Raw genomic sequence first — 18,839 nt, forward strand, 5'->3', positions numbered from 1 at the left:
GTTGTAAGGCCTCCCCAGACAGCCATTTTGCTTTTTTGCATTTCTTTTCCATGGGGATGGTCTCGATCCCTGTCTCCTGTACAATGTCACGAACCTCATTCCATAGTTCATCAGGCACTCTATCTATCAGATCTAGGCCCTTAAATCTATTTCTCACTTCCACTGTATAATCATAAGGGATTTGATTTAGGTCATACCTGAATGGTCTAGAGGTTTTCCCTACTTTCTTCAATTTAAGTCTGAATTTGGCAATAAGGAGTTCACGATCTGAGCCGCAGTCAGCTCCTGGTCTTGTTTTTGTTGACTGTATAGAGCTTCTCCATCTTTGGCTGCAAACAGTATAATCAATCTGATTTCAGTGTTGACCATCTGGTGATGTCCATGTGTAGAGTCTTCTCTTGTGTTGTTGGAAGAGGGTGTTTGCTATGACCAGTGCATTTTCTTGGCAAAACTCTATTAGTCTTTGCCCTGTTTCATTCTGCATTCCAAGGCCAAATTTGCCTGTTACTCCAGGTGTTTCTTGACTTCCTACTTTTGCATTCCAGTCCCCTATAATGAAAAGGACATCTTTTTTTGGTGTTAGTTCTAAAAGATCTTGTAGGTCTTCATAAAACCGTTCAACTCAAGTTTCTTCAGTGTTACTGGTTGGGGCATAGACTTGGATAACTGTGATATTGAATGGTTTGCCTTGGAGACGAACAGAGATCATTCTGTAGTTTTTGAGATTGCATCCAAGTACTGCATTTCGAACTCTTTTGTTGACCATGATGGCTACTCCATTTCTTCTAAGGGATTCCTGCCCGCAGTAGTAGATGTAATGGTCATCTGAGTTACATTCACCCATTCCAGTCCATTTTAGTTCGCTGATTCCTAAAATGTCAATGTTTACCCTTGCCATCTCTTGTTTGACCGCTTCCAATTTGCCTTGATTCGTGGACCTGACATTCCAGGTTCCTATGCAATATTGCTCTTTACAGCATCGGATCTTGCTTCTATCACCAGTCATATCCACAACTGGGTATTGTTTTTGCTTTGGCTCCATCCCTTCATTCTTTCTGGAGTTATTTCTTCACTGATCTCCAGTAACATACTGGGCACCTACTGACCTGGGGAGTTCCTCTTTTGGTATCCTATCATTTTTGCCTTTTCATACTGTTCATGGGGTTCTCAAGGCAAGAATACTGAAGTGGCTTGCCATTCCCTTCTCCAGTGGACCACATTCTGTCAGGCCTCTCCACCATGACCCACCTGTCTTGGGTTGCAGTGTAGGCATGGCTTGGTTTCATTGAGTTAGACAAGGCTGTGGTCCTAGTGTGATAAGATTGACTAGTTTTCTGTGAGTATGGTTTCAGTGTGTCTGCCCTCTGATGCTCTCTTGCAACACCTACCATCTTACTTGGGTTTCTCTTACTTGGCGTGGGGTATCTCTTCACGGCTGCTCCAGCAAAGCACAGCCCCTGCTCCTTACCTTGGACGAGGGGTATCTCCTTACTGCCACCGTTCCTGACCTTCAACGTGGCATAGCTCCTCTAGGCCCTCCTGTGCTGCGCAGCCACCTGCTCCTTCCGGCCGCTGGCCCTAGCCTCCGGCGTGGGTGGCTCCTCCCAGCTGTTGCCCATGGCCTTGGGCTCCTGGTGGCTCCTCAAGGTCACCGTCCCTGGCCTCGGGCGCGAGGTGGCTTCTGCTGGCCGCCCCTGATCTCGGACGCGGGGTGTCTCCTCCCCGCTGCCACTAACCTCGGACACGGGGTGGCTCCTCTCGGCCGCCGCCCCTGACCTCGGATGCAGGGTAGCTCCTAATAATCCAAATTAATAAAATAGCTTTAGAATTGCAAAAGGAACAGAAGAAAAATTGTACCTAATCTAAATGCCCTGAAAAGAATTATGTGGACATTTTATGTCTTGTGGTTTCCTTGAATACCCTAGTCAGCCTTAGTTTTTCTCTTTTTTGATTTTGTTTTGTTTGGCTGCGCTGTGCGTGGCGTGTGGGATCTTAGTTCTCCAACCAGGGATGGAACCTGCACCCTCTAAAGTGTAAAGTGTGGCATTTTAACCACTGGACCGCTAGGGAAGTCTCTATTGTATTCTTTATCTGTACAGCAAGCTTGTAAACTCCTTGGTAGTACTACTAGCATTATAATTTTCAAGCCCTGTAAATATAGTACATCATTCTCATAGTGAATGGAATGTCCAAGGCCCTTTAAACTAAGAAATGTGATGTAGAAGGTTGTTTTGGAATCATTGCAGAATATACTGATAGTAAATGTGTTTATGGTTTATGTAAAACCTGATTAAGCTTATATTAATAACAGTGGCTTTTGTTTTAATCATCCTTACCCTGTAGAACTGTGTGGGATCTTTTGGTTAGTGTGTTACATCAGACAAGCAGTCAGTTCTTGCTTTATTGCAGGCAGTTTTGTTGATGATAGTAATTTGTACAAGGATAGAAAGTAGAGCTATTCTTAAATATGCTACTCTTATATGTGGCAGTTGTCGTAGGATTAGATTTTCAACTAGTTATATAATGCCAGTCAAAGCTAGCTAGAACAATGCTCAAGAGATTTAGATTAAGGACCTACTTCCTTTTACTGCTTATAGAGAAAAACAAATGGACAGCTGAGTCTTTTTCTTCTCATTTACTGTATTGTAAAGGATAATCATCTTAGACTAATTTAAACTTAAAAAAAAACTTTACTTTTTTTGTGAAAGTTAAGTTTACATGATACATGAAATCATATAAATAAAATCATATTTGGGGAAAGTATTTTGAGGTATTCCAAATTATTTTTTTCCCATTCACATGACAAAGATTATTATGAATGTTAATATTCTGATTCCTGGAGTTTTTTCACATTGAGCCTTCATGCTAAGATTGTCTACTTGTTTAATTGAATTTATTTTATTTTATCATTACTCTTATGGCACAGGTGGATAAATGAAATATTGGATGAATATTTGGTTTGTCATTCTGGCAGCTGTCTCTAGTCTCTTGATCGTCCTCTTTCCTCGTCTCATAGATGATACCATGCTTCCCAGAGACAATAGAGTTCATTTGGTGGGAACACTCTCAACTCCTTGTACTGCCACCTATTGGTATAACTATTTTCCTGTCTCTCCTTCCCTGCGTCCTCCCTGTCATAATGGAAGAAATAATCCTTGGGTGGGCTTTCCTGGTGGCTCAGTGCTAAATAATCCCCCTGCCAGTGCAAGAGATGCAGGTTCAGTCCCTGGGTTTAGAAGATCCCCTGGAGAAGGAAATGACAACCCAATGTAGTATTTTTGCCTGGGAAATCCCATGGACAGAGGAGCCTGCCAAGCTACAGTCCATGGGTTGCAAAAAAAAGTTGGACACAATTTAGCAATTAAATAACAATACCAATCCTTGGGTGTTCTGGATTCCATCTACTGGCAAATTTTTAGAGAATCTCAGTCTATAGGTTTTTCTCCTTTTTCTGCTTTCTCCTTCCTCTCGCCCATTGTCTTCTTTCTTTCTATGTACAGACTTTTGTTGTTTAAGAATATTTATTTTGCAACATAACAACTAAACATCATAGTTGTAACAATTTCATATGAAGAATTTTAATACATTTTGGGATTGCCTGTTGCTTTTTATTTTTTTGGTACAATTAGCTTTGAAATTGGAAAATGTAAGCCCTTCAGCTTTGTTCTTTCTCAAGATTGTTTTGGCTATTCTGGGTTCACTGAATCTCTGTATGAATTTTAGGATATACTGACTTTTTCATTAACAAATAAACTTGGGCAGTATCTCTCTTAAGTTGAAAAACATCTGTGCTAATTCTATGTCCCCCTGGAAAAACCATCTTCACCTCTCTTCTTCAAGTTAGATAAACCTATTGAAAGAGTCTTCTACATTGTCTGTCTTTATTCATGCATTTACTGTACAGCAATCTGTTTTTACCTCCAAATTTCACTGAATATCCTAGCAAAAGTCTCCATTGAAAGCTTTGTTGCTGAACCCAGTGGGTGCTTTTAACTTTTCATTTTAATAGCACTGTCTCTGCAGAATTTGACATTATTACCTTTTGTTTTAAATTTCAAAAAGATAGTTTCATTGCTCTTGAAGAGATGCAATATATTCTTAATTTTTAAAAACTTGAAAAAGTATATAAGATAGAAGCAAAGTACTACCTGAAATCCTACTATCTGTGTTTTGGAGAATAGCTTTCCTAACAACTCTTTATGCTTAAATACACCTTTATGTATATTTTATACAAATAGAATCATTATATATATAATATTCTACAACCCAGAAGCATTTTATTAAAAAATTTTCTATATGATTTGTTGTACCATTTTGTATTGTATTTCTTCAAGTAGCAAAATGAGCAAAGGATATCATTTTTCCTTCATCCTTATTTAATGAGATCTCAGTCATCTGGCTTTGGGAGATTAAGATTCCTATGCTGTCTGTGATCCAGGAAGACAGTGTACAGTAATCTGTATTATTTCCCATAGTTCTGCTCAGTGTACTTGATTAAGGGCAGTTCAAAAACCCACCCACAAACAGAAGACTCCACTTCTTAATGAGGGAGTGACAAAGTTCTAGAAGAGCTTGTAGGATGAGAAATACTATTATAGGCCATTTTTGGAAAATGCAGTGTGCCATAAGCCTCTACTATATTAATCATTGTTGTAGGTATTTTCTAGTATTGTCAAATATATCGCTTCGTTAAGCCTCATAACCTCTTCCATTTTTCCTTGCTACCACTATAGCATATAAACCACCTGGGTCTGGTGCAAAAACTTCCTAAGTGTTCTCTTTTTTTCCTTTTTGCTCTCTAAAGTCCATTTTCTATCAGTAGCCCAAGTGATCTTTTAAAAAAAGGAAAAAGGAAGATCATGTTTTTCCCCCTGCTTAAAATTCTCTAGTGACTATAGGAAAAAAAAATTCAAGCTCTTTACTATGACTTACCGCCTTGTAAGCACCGAAGAATTGATGCTTTTGAACTGTGGCGTTGGAGAAGACTCTTGAGAGTCCCTTGGACTGCAAGGAGATCCAACCAGTCCATCCTAAAGGAGATCAGTCCTGAGTGTTCATTGGAGGGACTGATGTTGAGGCTGAAACTCCAATACTTTGGCTACCTCATGCGAAGAGCTGACTCATTTGAAAAGACCCTGGTGCTGGGAATGATTGAGGGTAGTAGGAGAAGGGGACAACAGAGGATGAGATGGTTGGATGGCATCACCGACTCAATGGACATGAGCTTGGGTAAACTCCGGGAGTTGGTGATGGACAGGGAGGCCTGGCGTGCTATGGTCCATGGGATCGCAGAGTCGGATGAGACTGAGCGACTGAACTGAATCGAACTGATGGCCTTGTGCTCTTTCTCCACTTAACTTTCTACAGTAAACCTTTTGCTCACCACTATATTCACTGTAGCTTTTTTTTTTCCCCCTGTTCTTGGACCTCTCAAGCTTGTTCCTATCTCAGGGTCTTTGTGTATATTTTTTGGCTTCTTGGACTGATACTGTCCCATGGCTGTAGCATGCCTGATTTCCTTCTTGTTATGCAGGTCTTCATTTAGGCATCACTGCTCAGAGAAGCCTTTCCTTAACAACCTGTCTAAAGTACACCTCACAGTCAGTCTCTAGCACTAGCACACTGGTCTTTTTTTTTTTTTTACTTGGTGGTTTAGAATATAAGCTTATTTTATTTTATTAAAAATTTTTATTTAATTGGAGGCTAATTACTTTACAGTATTGTAGTGGTTTTTGCCATACATCGACATGAATCAGCCACAGGCGCACATGTGTTTCCTATCCAGAACCCCCTCCCACCTCCCTCCCCATCCCATCCCCCAGGGTCATCCCAGTGTACCAGCCTTGAGCACCCTGTCTCATGCATCGAACCTGGACCGGTGATCCCCTTCACATGTGATAATATGCATGCTACCCTCTCAAATCATCCCACCCTCACCTTCTCCCACAGAGTCCAAAGGACTGTTCTTTACATCTGTATCTCTTTTGCTGTCTTGCATATAGGGTCATCATTACCATCTTGCTAAATTCCATATATGTGCGTTAGTATACTGTATTGGTGTTTTCCTTTCTGACTTACTTCACTCTATAATAGGCTCCAGTTTCATCCACCTCATTAGAACTGATTCAAATGCATTCTTTTTCATAGCTGAGTAATATTCCATTGTGTATATATACCACAGCTTTCTTATCCATTCATCTGCCAATGGACATCTAGGTTGCTTCCATGTCCTGGCTGTTGTAAACAGTGCTATGATATTGAGGTACATGTGTCTCTTTCAATTCTGGTTTCCTTGGTGTAGCACACTGGTCTTGATATATTTCCTCATAGCATTTATTGTTAGCTGCTAAACTTATTTTGTTTTTCTTGTTTAGTATCTGTTTCCCTCCTCTGGAATGTAAGCACTGTGAGAACAGAGACTTACCTTCATCATTTTATCTTTAGCATCTAGAGCAATGCTTGGCACTTAGTGAGTATTCAGTACATATTTACGGAATGAAAAAAAAATTTACGAAATGAGCAACAGGTGAAGTAGTTTATGTATTACTTCCTTTACACATGAAGAAGTTGAGACTTAAAAACTCACACAGTAGTTTCTCTGTATGTGATTAAGTCTTCTAACTCCAGATAGAATGTTCTCTCTATAGATATTGAATTGTGCTAGAGTTGATATTTTAAAATGACAAACCCAAGTTATCACTAGTCTGCTTATAGGTGATAACTGAGTGACATCATTATCACAGTGAAATAAACTTTCTGCATGCTGCTTCTGCTAAGTAGCTTCAGTCATGTCCAACTCTGTGCGACCCCAAAGATGGCAGCCCACCAGGCGCCTCTGTCCATGGAATTCTCTAGGCAAGAATACTGGAGTGGGTTGCCATTTCCTTCTCCCAAACCTTCTGCATAGGCTATTCTAAAGTACAAACTGCATTGATTAATCATTAAAAAGTACTGAGTCGTTGTACATCTAAGTTGTTTAAGACAGGAACTTAGATTGTTCTCTTTGAAACACCGAGGATGAATGAAAAACTCTCTTTCCATTCCAGTAAAGTGAAAGCCTCCTAGAGAAGGGAAAGGAGGAGCAGATACTAAGTCTTAGAATTTGTTGGGTAGTGAGTTTTTTATAGTCACAAAACATGACCACAGAAAGACAGTGGCACATTCTTGAACATAATTCTTTGAAATTTTCATCACCCAGAAGAGGATAAAATGTACATTTCAGATAGGTGATATGTTGTGTGACTAACCCACTGCTCTGTGCTTGCATGTCAACTCTTGTGCCTTCTTTTTTTTTTTTTTTAACCCATTGCAAAGAATCGGACACTACTGAGCAACTGAACAGCAACAGCAATTCTGAAGTAAGATTAGACCTAATAAAGAATGAATGTTTTTATTCTTTGAAGCAATTTTTAAAGTTTTACTTACTACTGAATTATAGTTGATTTACAATATTGTGCCAGTCTCTACTGTACACCAAAGTGATTCAGTTATACATATATATACACTTTTTAAAATATTCTTTTCCATTATGGTTTATCACAGGATATTGAATATAGCTCCCTGTGCTGTACAGTAGGATTTTGTTGTTTATCCATTCTGTATTTCATATTTTGCATCTGCTAACCCCAAATTCCCAAGTCATCCCTCCCCAGCCCCTCTCTCCCTTGGCAATCACAAGTCTGTTTAGAATGAGTGTTTTTAAATTGCCTTTTAAAAAAATATTTCTCCCCCGCTCCACCCTGTTTATAAAAGTAAAATGTTTATCATAGATCATTAACTAATCAAGTCCTTGACAGTCTTGTAAGCCCTTTGGCATAGTTCTTAAATTCTTGACCTACTTCCTTATTCTTCCTTGTAGTCTTGCTTTCCCTTAAGCAACAACATCTAAAAGAAATGCTTCAAGAAAATAATTTCTTAGGCAGTGTTTGAATTTATGACAACTTCCCCGCTATCTTTTGATCACATGCTGTATTTTGAGTGGTTTTCCTAGCTAATCTGGGAACCATTTTCAACAATTTCTTCACAAGAATTTGTTCTCAGTTCTAAATTCCAAATCAGAACAAGGAGCTTTTGTAGAATAACCTTATTCTAAATTGAGGCCTGTAGGATGAGTCTTAGAATTAGGACTGACAGTTCGAATATCTGTGGTTCTGGCTATTGTTCTTGCTAACCAGATTATTTTAGGTGTTGTACAAATTTTCCTATCTTTAAATTTTTCTAGTGCTATTCTTGTTTTTTATCTTTTCGTGATTGTACTGTCTTGGGCCCTGACTTAGTCTTTTCCAAATAAGGAGAAACACTTGGGCAATTTTTGATGGAAAAGTGAAGTTGAATGATAATAACGGATTATCACTGTACAGTTTGGTTGGAAAAGTACTAAATAAACAGCATAAACTTCCTGGAGTTTAACACACCCCTATCATTTCCTTCAGTCATTTTTTGTGAAATAACATTAATCACTATTTAGTATTTGGGCAGTATAAAATTCAGATTTAAATTGAAGAAAGTAGGGAGAACCACTAGACCATTCAGGCATGACCTAAATCAAATCCTTTACGATTCTACAGTGGAAGTGACAAATAGATCAAGGGATTAGATCTGATAGAGCTCCTGAAGAACTATGAACTGAGGTTCGTGACATTGTATAGGAGGCAGTGACCAAGACCATCCCCAAGAAACAGAAATGCAAAAAGGCAAAATGGTTGTCTGGGGAGGCCTTACTAATAGCTGTGAAAAGAAGAGAAGCTAAAGACAAAGGAGGAAAAGAAAGATACCCATCTGAATGCAGAGTTTCAAAGAATAGCAAGGAGAGCTAAGACAGCCTTCCTCAGCGATCAATGCAAAGAAATAGAGGAAAACAATAGAATGGGAAAGACTAGAGATCTCTTCAAGAAAATTAGAGATACCAAGGGAACACTTCATGCAAAGATGGGTACAATAAAGGACAGAATTGATATGGACCTAACAGAAGCAGAAGATATTAAGAAGAGGTGGCAAGAATACATAGAAGAACTGTACAAAAAAGATCTTCATGACCCAGATAATCATGATAGTATGATCACTCACCTAGAGCCAGACATGTTGGAATGTAAAGTCACGTGGGCCTGAGGAAGCATCACTACAAACAAAGCTAGTGGAGTGAAGGAATTCCAGTTGAAATATTTCATAAAAGATGATGCTGTGAAAGTGCTGCACTCAATATGCCAGCAAATTTAGATAACTCAGCAGTAGTCACAGGACTCGAAAAAGTCAGTTTCATTCCAATCCCAAAGAAAGCCAATGCCAAAGAATACTCAAACTAATACACAATTGCACTCATCTCACACACTAGTAAAGTAATGCTCAAAATTCTCCAAGCCAGGCTTCAGCAATACATGAACTGTGAACTTCCAGATATTCAAGCTGGTTTTAGAAAAGGTAGAGGAACCAGAGATAATTATAGGGGACTGGAATGCAAAAGTAGGAAGTCAAGAAACACCTGGAGTAACAGGCAAATTTGGCCTTGGAATGCGGAATGAAACAGGGCAAAGGCTAATAGAGTTTTGCCAAGAAAATGCACTGGTCATAGCAAACACCCTCTTCCAACGACACCAGAGAAGACTCTACACGTGAACATCACCAGATGGTAAACACCGAAATCAGATTGATTATATTGTTTGCAGCCAAAGATGGAGAAGCTCTATACAGTCAGCAAAAATAAGACCCGGAGCTGACTGTGGCTCAGATCATGAACTCCTTATTGCCAAATTCAGACTTAAATTGAAGAAAGTAGGGAAAACCTCTAGACCATTCAGGTATGATCTAAATCAGATCCCTTATGATTATACAGTGGAAGTGAGAAATAGATTTAAGGGACTAGATCTGATAGATAGAGTGCCTGATGAACTATGGAATGAGGTTCGTGACATTGTACAGGAGACAGGGATTGGGACCATCCCCATGGAAAAGAAATGCAAAAAAGCAAAATGGCTGCCTGAGGAGGCCTTTCAAATAGCTGTGAAAAGAAGAGAGGTGAAAAGCAAAGGAGAAAAGGAAATATACAAGCATCTGAATGCAGAGTTCCAAAGAATAGCAAGGAGAGATAAGAAAGCCTTCCTCAGCGATCAGTGCAAAGAAATAGAGGAACACAACAGAATGGGAAAGACTAGAGATCTCTTCAAGAAAATTAGAGATACCAAGGGACCATTTCATGCAAAGATGGGCTCGATAAAGGACAGAAATGGTATGGACCTAGCAGAAGCAGAAGATATTAAGAAGAGGTGGCAAGAATACACAGAAGAACTATACAGAAAAGATCTTCATGACCCAGATAATCATGGTGGCGTGATCACTCACCAAGAGCCGACATCCTGGAGTCTGAAGTCAAGTGGGCCTTAGGAACCGTCACTATGAACAAAGCTAGTGGAGGTAATGGAATTCCAGCTGAGCTATTTCAAGTCCTAAAAGAAGATGCTGTGAAAGTGCTGCACTCAATATGCCAGCAAATTTGGAAAACTCAGCAGTGGCCACAGGACTGGAAAAGGTCAGTTTTCATTCCAATCCCAAAGAAAGGCAATGCCAAAAAATGTTCCAACTATTGAAAAATTGCACTCATTTCACACCCTAGCAAAGTAATGCTCAAAATTCTCCAAGCTAGGCTTCCGCAGTATGTGAACCGTGAACTTCCTTGTGTTCAAGCTGGATTTAGAAAAGGCAGAGGAACCAGAGATCAAATTGCCAACAACCGTTGGATCATAGAAAAAGCAAGACAATTCCAGAAAAACATGTACTTCAGCTTTCTTGACTAAACCAAAGCGTTTGTGTGGATCACAACAAACTGGAAAATGCTTAAAGAATTCTTAAAGGCAGATTACCTTACCTTCCTCCTGAGAAATCTGTATGCAGATCCAGAAGCAACAGTTAGAACTGGACATGGAACAATAGACTGATTCCAAATTGGGCAAGGAGTACAAGGCCTGTGTGGTTGGATGGCTTCACCAACTCGATGGACATGAGTTTGAGCAAATTCTGGGAGTTGATGATAGACAGGAAAGCCTGACATGCTGCAGTCCATGGGATCATAAAGAGTTGGACACAACTAAGTGAATGAACTGAACTGATTTTGAGGAACAAAACAAAAATAGAAACTATACATTGAGGTTCAGTATATATTGACATGCTAAGTAATTTGCAGCACTTAGGTTACTATTTAGTATTTTATGTTATGGTTAACTTTTCTTAGAAAGGATGCAGAAATCTCCATCATCAGAGCTGTGCTTAATTAAACCCTGTGAAATTGGTTCCTGTCACTGATCTGTTGACCTGAATTTTTGACTTGAAGATAAAATTATCCTTTTTAAGAAATAGTGAAAGACCTGGGACTTTATAATTTAAGAGATCACAGATCAAAATACAAGTCTCCAGTCCTTTACCTGTAGTTCAGAAATCCCTGAGTCTCTGAATTCCAGAAGTTTTTTTTTCTTAATGAGTTATATTCTCATTTGGAAGTAAAGCCTGCCTTGAACTGTGTGGTTAATTATAATCTCTGTTATGCTTAGTATAAATATATGTTGTACTACCAAAATATTAGTATGCTTGATTGTGAAATTAATTAAATGCTTAATACTCCAGACTCTGTTGCAGGTGTGTGACAGTTTATGTACTATTTGTATGTCGCTTTCTGAAAATTCTGAATTTTAAAGCACATTTGATCCAAAAATCTCAGATAGGGGATGTGGACCTCTATCTGTAGTCTAATCAGAAGGCAGGGTACCACCCTCTGAAGCACTGCTGCAGTGCTTTGTGGGGTGATATTTGCACTGATGAATTCAGAAGGATCGCTGATTTGACACACAGCCTTTGTGGCTCAGAGAAACTTCAAAAGGAGACTTAAGTTAACCAGATCTGTAGTAACTGTGGTAGAAATGCATAACCTTTAGAGTTAGACCTGGATTGGAATCCTCTCTGCTGCTGCTGCTAAGTCACTTCAGTCGTGTCCGACTCTGTGCGACCCCATAGAGTGCTTAGCAGCAGCAGCAGCAGAGAGGAGTGCTCCTTTTACTCTGGTTTGGTCAAAGAACATACTTTGTTTTATTTATGTTCTTTTAAATTTATTGAGGCTTGTTTTATGGCTTACAATATGTCAGTCCCAGACCTTCCCTGGTGGCTCAGATGGTAGAGAATCTGCCTGCAATGCAGGAGACCTGGGTCTGATCCCTGGGTTGGGAAGATCCCCTGGAGAAGGGAATGGCTGCCTACTCCAGTATTTTCTCTCTCTCTCTCTTTTTTTAACATTTCATTTTATTTTCCTATAATCCGGTATTCTTACTTGGAGAATTCCATGGACAGAGGAACCTGGCCCGGGCTACAGTCCATGAGGTCACAAAGAGTTGGACACAATGAGTGACTAACACTTTCACTTTTCATGATCAGTCTTGGATAATGTTCCATTACATTTGCAAATTGTGCCTTTTGAAAGGCACAATCTGTTGCATGTTGCTTCTGTTCATGGCCCACTGGCCTGTACTTAGATACAGCATATAGCTAGCTGCAAGAGTCTTGAAATGTAATAGCCAGCAGGGGAGCCACGTGTTCAGTTAAAATTTGGGGTTCAGTTCAGTTGCTCAGTCATGTTCGACTCTTTGCAACCTCATGGACTGCGGCGTGCCAGAGTTCCCTCTCCATCACCAACTCCTGGAGCTTGCTCAAATTAATGTTCATTGAGCTTGCTCAAATTCATGATGCCATCCAACTATCTCATCCTCTGTCATCTCCTTCTCCTCCTGCCTTCAGTCTTTCCCAGCTTCAGAGTCTTTTCCAAGGAGTCAGTTCTTTGCATCAAGTGGCCAAAGTATCGGAGTTTCAGCTTCAGCATCAGTCCTTCCAATGAGTATTCCGGACTGATTTCCGTTGAGAATGGTTGGTTTGATCTCCTTGCAGTACGAGGGACTCTCAAGAGACTTCTCCAACACCACAGTTCAAAAGCATCCATTCTTCAGCACTCAGATTGCTTTATGGTCCAACTCTCAAAACCATACATGACTACTGGAAAAACTATAACTTGACCTTTGTTGCAAAGTAATGTCTCTGCTTTTTAATGTGCTGTCTAGGTTAATCATTGCTTTTCTTCCAAGGAGGAAGCATCTTTTAATTTCATGGCTGCAGTCACCATCTGCAGTGATTTTGAAGCCCCCCAAAATAAAGTCTCTCACTGTTTCCATTGTTTCCCCATCTATTTGCCATGAAGTGATGGGACTGGATGACATGATCTTCGTTTTTTGAATGTTGAGTTTTAAGCCAACTTTTTCACTCTCCTCTTTCACTTTCATCAAGTGGCTCTTTAGTTCTTCACTTTCTGCCATAAGGGTGGTGTCATCTGCATATCTGAGGTTATTGATATTTCTCCTGGCAATCTTGATTCCAGCTTGTGCTTCATCCAGCCTGGCATTTTGCATGATGTACTCTGCATATAAGTTAAAATTTGGGGTGGAGGATGTTAATACTGAAAGGAAGAAGAGGATGTTCAGGGACAGGCCTGTGATAGGCAGCATTATATTGTATTTGTGATAATTTACTTTGAAATTTTAATACAAACTGTAATGTGAATCAATAGCTTGGGGTTATCATAAGGATTAATATAAATTATTTCTTTGGGGGTGCTGAGTCTTAGTGTGGAACGTGGGGTCATTGATCTCTGTTCAGGCATGTGGGATCTTTCAGATGCAGCATGTGGCATCTAGTTTCCTGACCAGGAATTGAACCCAGGCTCCCTGCATTGGGGGTCGAGAGTCTTAGTCACTGGACCACCAGCAAAGTCGAAAAAGTGATTTTTGATTGCATGGCTTGTCGTAACAGAATCCACTGCCCTTGCATTAGTAAGATATAAGAAACCAGCAAACCCAGCCACCAAATTCAACAATCTTTGTTAGTCCTGGGGCCTCTTGGAAGTAGAACACATCACCCATGTGTCTTTCTGCTTCATGGAGGATTCTGTTTTCTTAAATCGCTGAAAAGATTTTAGCATCTGTTTTCTGAGTGATCCTCTCAAGGTGCTGAGCCTTGTGGCTTGGAGGCTTGTTTGTGCCAACTTGCTGAAAAATACTTCTGTTACTAAGTTTGAGAACATTTGTTAGCATAGAACGTGGTAGGAAGATCACTGGAGTTGGGGTTAGGTTTGTTGGCTCTACCTTTCTCTCATCACTACTTGTATTTGTAAAAAAAAAAAACCAGAGACAATAAGAGCATCAAAACCAAAAATAATCCCTCTGCCAAACTTCCAAAACAAAACCGCCTGCTCTTCAGTGAATATCATTGGCAGGTTTGCTTCAGATCAGAGGATAGCTGGAGATCACTTGCAGAGGCAGAACTTTCTGCCTCTCCCCTCTCTCTCTCAGCGTGTATGCTTTAGTTATTGCTTCCTTCATATAGAGAGCACAAGACCTGTGACAACTGTTCCTTAAGCTTCAAGAACATGTAGGAAGGAACTCTTCTCTCAACCCCAGTAGAAAAACTCCTGTGAAAGGACTCCATCCTGCCTTGTCCCTGAGGTCATGGGTCCTGTGATTGGCCAGCTTGGTCAGATAGCCACCCCTCAGCACTCACTGTGCCTAGGGGGACTTAATCATACCACCTTCTCTTTGGCTTCACATTGGAGCTGAGTGGAAAGAGAATGAGGGGGAGGGCTCAGTGTCATTGTGGAAAAGGAGGAGGATTCAAGCGTATCAGCACAGGTGTGATGTGGGAGAACGATTGGCCAGGGCAGCCATTCCAAACTGTGTCGGCCGTATCAAACTGCTATATTTTATACATGTAATTTAATTGGGTAATTTACTTGATCTCCCTGGTGTCACCTTCATTTATGTGGATAACTCTTAACCAGTGCAAGGTCTTGTGAGGTTTACCGTGTATAAAGTGTGTATCACATGGAGGTCATCAGTGAGTGAGCTGCTGCTACTGTGGATGCTGCTACTGCCTTTGCTGCGTCATTAATGTCACCATCATCCCTTTTCCCCAAGTTCTCATATTTAACGTTTTCTGTTTTTCTATGACACACCCTTGAGAATGTTCACAAACCTTTAGCTCTCTATTAACTCTTGAAGTTTAATTTCCTTAACTACTCCCTGTTTCTTTCAGAACGCCCCCAGGACCTGGTCCCCACATCTCCTTTTCAGCTTCATCTCTCCACCTCCCTCTTCACACTCTGTGCTTGGGCTATAAGTCTGCACTTCTGTGAAGACCTCATGTGTAAAGTTTTCCGTACCTGTTCCTTTGCTGATGTTGTTACCTTGCTTGGAATACACTCTTTTGCCTACCTTCTCACTCTCATCAGAATTCTGTTTTTTTTTTAAGTCCCAGGTTAAAGCTTGAGACCTGATCGCTTCTCTGTGGCTTTCCCTGATCTTTTTCAATGGCAGGGAGCATTCTGTAGTTCACAGTACTTTGTGCCTGTATGCACATAATTTATTTTTGCTCTTTTTAATTTATTTTTTACAATTGTTTATGTGCTAGTCTTTTTTTTTTTTTTTTACATTTTAAAATAGTCCAGGTCAATTACTTTATAGGATGTCCCACATTCTGAATTTGTCTGATTGTTTCCTAGTTATTTTTGTTGTAATTATTTTCACTTATCTCTTTCAATGTTTTCTGATTTATTACCCCGTCTTGCCCTTTATTTATCTACTATAATCTGATTTTTTAAAATGGAAGAGAATCAAGGATGTTTGTTACCTTGTTTGAGTTGCATTCTAACTCTTATTGGGTATTTTCAAACCTAATTATTATTTTTGTGTTTTGCCGTGACTTTTGAAGAGAAGATAAATATAGAGTACAGTAAAAGGGCTATTAAATGCTTAGGGAATGTTTTTGTCAACTGTGTTTTTGCCAGCTATTTTGTTAGTAAAGAACTCATTTTAACCCTGCTTAATGTTGAGAATTTTTCATAAAATGTATGAATCGTGGTTAAATTTGCAAGAAGACTCTCTACAGTATTTCAGTAATTTCTGAACATGAACTTCTGTAACTCAGTACTGTGCTTTTTTGTTTCATTTTTTAATTTTTGAAGAAAGTTTGCTTTGATTTATTGTAATGTTGTTACATTGATAAGCTTACAATCAGTGAAAGCAATGGCATAGACTATGTTAACATCATGTTGCAGTGAGAAGGATAAGTCAGATAGATCTCTGTGTACAGGCATGCAAACATCTCTGAGAAATGATTAAATTTACTTTTTCAGCTTTATTGAGGTATAGTTGACATGTAACATTATTTAAGTTGTACAATGTGATTTGATATACATATATATTGTGAAGTGATTACTACAATAAGATTGAATAACACAACCACTATCACTTTTTATAGTTACCTTTTGTTTTGTAGTGAGAACTTTTAAGACCTACTTATTTAGCCACTTTTAAATATTCAATATGTATTGTTGACTATAGTCATTGTGCTGTACATGAAATCCCCAAGATACAGTTATCTTATAGCTGGAAGTTTGCCTGTGGCTCAGTACAATGGATGTAGGGCATCTGTGGTTTAAAGTGGGACAGTTTTCTTCAAAAACGTAACCCCATGATATTGACTTGTTTTGCTTCTTTGTCACGTAGTGGAAAAAATACCAGTTGTTGAGGTATTAAATATTTTTAAAGCTTTAGTTGTTTGAGGTTTTACTTTATTTTTTACGCATGACTAAGTTAATTTTAGGAATATTTACTGGATGTCAACATGGGGCTTATTGTTCAGAACACAGTCTTTGCTTAGCTCAGTCTAGCATCAGAAACAAAGGATAAAAATGTTTTATCGGTAAATATTTTTTGAGCACCTACTGTGTGCTGGACACTGTTCTGAAGCATATGTCAGCTACAGTTTCTACCCCCTAAGGAATTTGCAGTCTTGTGGGTGAGTCAGACAAGTAACCAGCCACTATAGCACAAGGTGGTACATGCCAGGATCAGGAAACATACAAGAGACTCTAGGAGTCCAGGGGTGGGAACTCTAATCAGACAGAGGTAGGGCACTTGATGAGTGACGATCCAAGGCAGAAAATCAAGAGTCAAGGATATTCTAAACTGAGAAACATGGGATGAGAAATCTCAGAGGCAAAAAAAATGTGACCCATCTTGGGAGTTGCAAAGACAAAGTTATAGCAGTTTTTCTCAAAATGTGTCCTCTGTTTGCTTGAGTCAGAATCATCTGGGAGTGATTCTTAAACCCTCAGATTCAGATGACTCTCAAACTCACTGAAATATGAGAAACATATTTTAGTTGAGAGTTAAGGGATATGAAGGAGAAATGAAAATATAGTGTAATATATGCTATGTTTAAAGTACACATAAAATTCTGTGATTAGCTTTATTTGTATAAACTACTTCCTGGTGTCTCAGAATCTGTCTGCAATGCGGGAGACCTGGGTTCGATCCCTGGGTTGGGAAGATCCTGTGGAGGAGGGCATGGCAGCCCACTCCAGGATTCTTGCCTGGAGGAACATGGACAGAGGAACCTGGTTGGCTACAGTGCATGGGGTTGCAGATTCGGACATGACTGAGTGACCAGGCACAGCACAAAACGTTTTAAATTTGCTAATTCCTATCTTTAAGTGATGGCTGGGTAGAATGGGACAGGGATGGGGAAAAGGGAGGGATATTACTATAAAATTTATCTCTTTACCCCTAGATGATTCTAAAAAGTCTGTTTATCTTTTATTCATTTAATGTTTTTGTTTTTCTTTTAGTCCAAGGACAAAATGATGAGAGGCTCTCGAAGAGGATGTGTTAGACTCAGAGTGAGTATTTATTCATTTTTACGAAAACCAATTTTGACAGAAAGAAAACTATTATGACAGATTCATGGGAGTCTAAATTTAGTTTAGCTCCCTTACTTAATTGTTGGGGCAGACAAGTTTAAGGCTTAGAGGAAAAACAACTTCTCCAGGGTAACTCCAGAACCAGGGCTAGAGTTCAGTTCTTTTGGCCCATTAATTTAACCTTGTATCCATGACTTGATGTACCTACTGATTTTTTTAATGTTTTGTATCCAGGGACAGGGGCTGGAAATTAAATGAGTTGTAGTGTTGGCAATAGAGTAAGCAGTAGGAAAAATCTCTGAGAAATCCCCACTTTCAGCTGCTTAGTCTGTTTAACACTATTTAATAATGGGTGTTGCAGCAGTTATGTCCCTTAGAAATATAATGTGAGCAACATATATAATTTAAAATTTTTGTTGTGTCACATTTAAAAAGCAAAAAGCAGGTGAAATTAATTTTAATGATATATTTTGTTTATGCCAGTATATCCAGAATGTTATTTGAACATGCAATCAATAAAAAATTATTGAGATATTTTACCTTTTTTTTTTTCATACTACATCTTTGGAATCCACTATGTTTTTTGTACTTATGGCACATCTTGGTTCAGATCAGCTGCATTTCAGGTGCTGTATAGCCTCATGTGACTCAGGGCTACCTTATTGGACAGTACAGGCCTATAGCTTCAAACAGTTTTTTATTTCCTGTTCAGTTTCCACCATTGTCTGAATAGCTAAAGACACGGAGGAATGCAGGGTTGAGAATATAGTTTCTAGTACTCAACTGTATCTAAAGAAGGGCCTATCTCTGTCATAACTATTAATAGGTAAATCAGCTTCTAGTGGCATTTTCTTCTTTCGGATTCCTGTTGCTTTCTTTCTGCCATCTTCTTTTCTGTACCCTTACTTTTGAATATGTAGATATGTTTCATAAATATATGATTGCCTTGTTAGCAGTAGGTTATTGGTAGAAATGGGAGATAACTCTGAGAAAGAAATCAAATTCTAATGGAAAAATTTTCACACTGAGATAGGAGTTAAGTATGGTGAATTTGCAGGAT

The 18,839-nt window shown here is 39.2% G+C and overlaps 1 protein-coding gene across 9 annotated transcripts in view; it reads left to right on the top strand.

Annotated features, from left to right (window-relative positions):
• Window positions 1-18,839, top strand: part of OSBPL9 (oxysterol binding protein like 9) — a 270,472-nt gene that overhangs the window by 112,919 nt on the left and 138,714 nt on the right. For all 9 annotated transcript variants that reach the window (XM_042247965.1, XM_012139203.3, XM_042247962.1 and 6 more), the window contains exon 2: window positions 17,708-17,758. In XM_042247965.1, the coding sequence (XP_042103899.1) occupies window positions 17,720-17,758 (39 nt within the window). In that variant the 5' untranslated portion in view covers window positions 17,708-17,719. The remainder of the gene's footprint in view (window positions 1-17,707; window positions 17,759-18,839) is intronic.

Source organism: Ovis aries, chromosome 1 (genome assembly GCF_016772045.2).
Source record: "Ovis aries strain OAR_USU_Benz2616 breed Rambouillet chromosome 1, ARS-UI_Ramb_v3.0, whole genome shotgun sequence".
Lineage (NCBI taxonomy): Eukaryota > Metazoa > Chordata > Mammalia > Artiodactyla > Bovidae > Ovis > Ovis aries.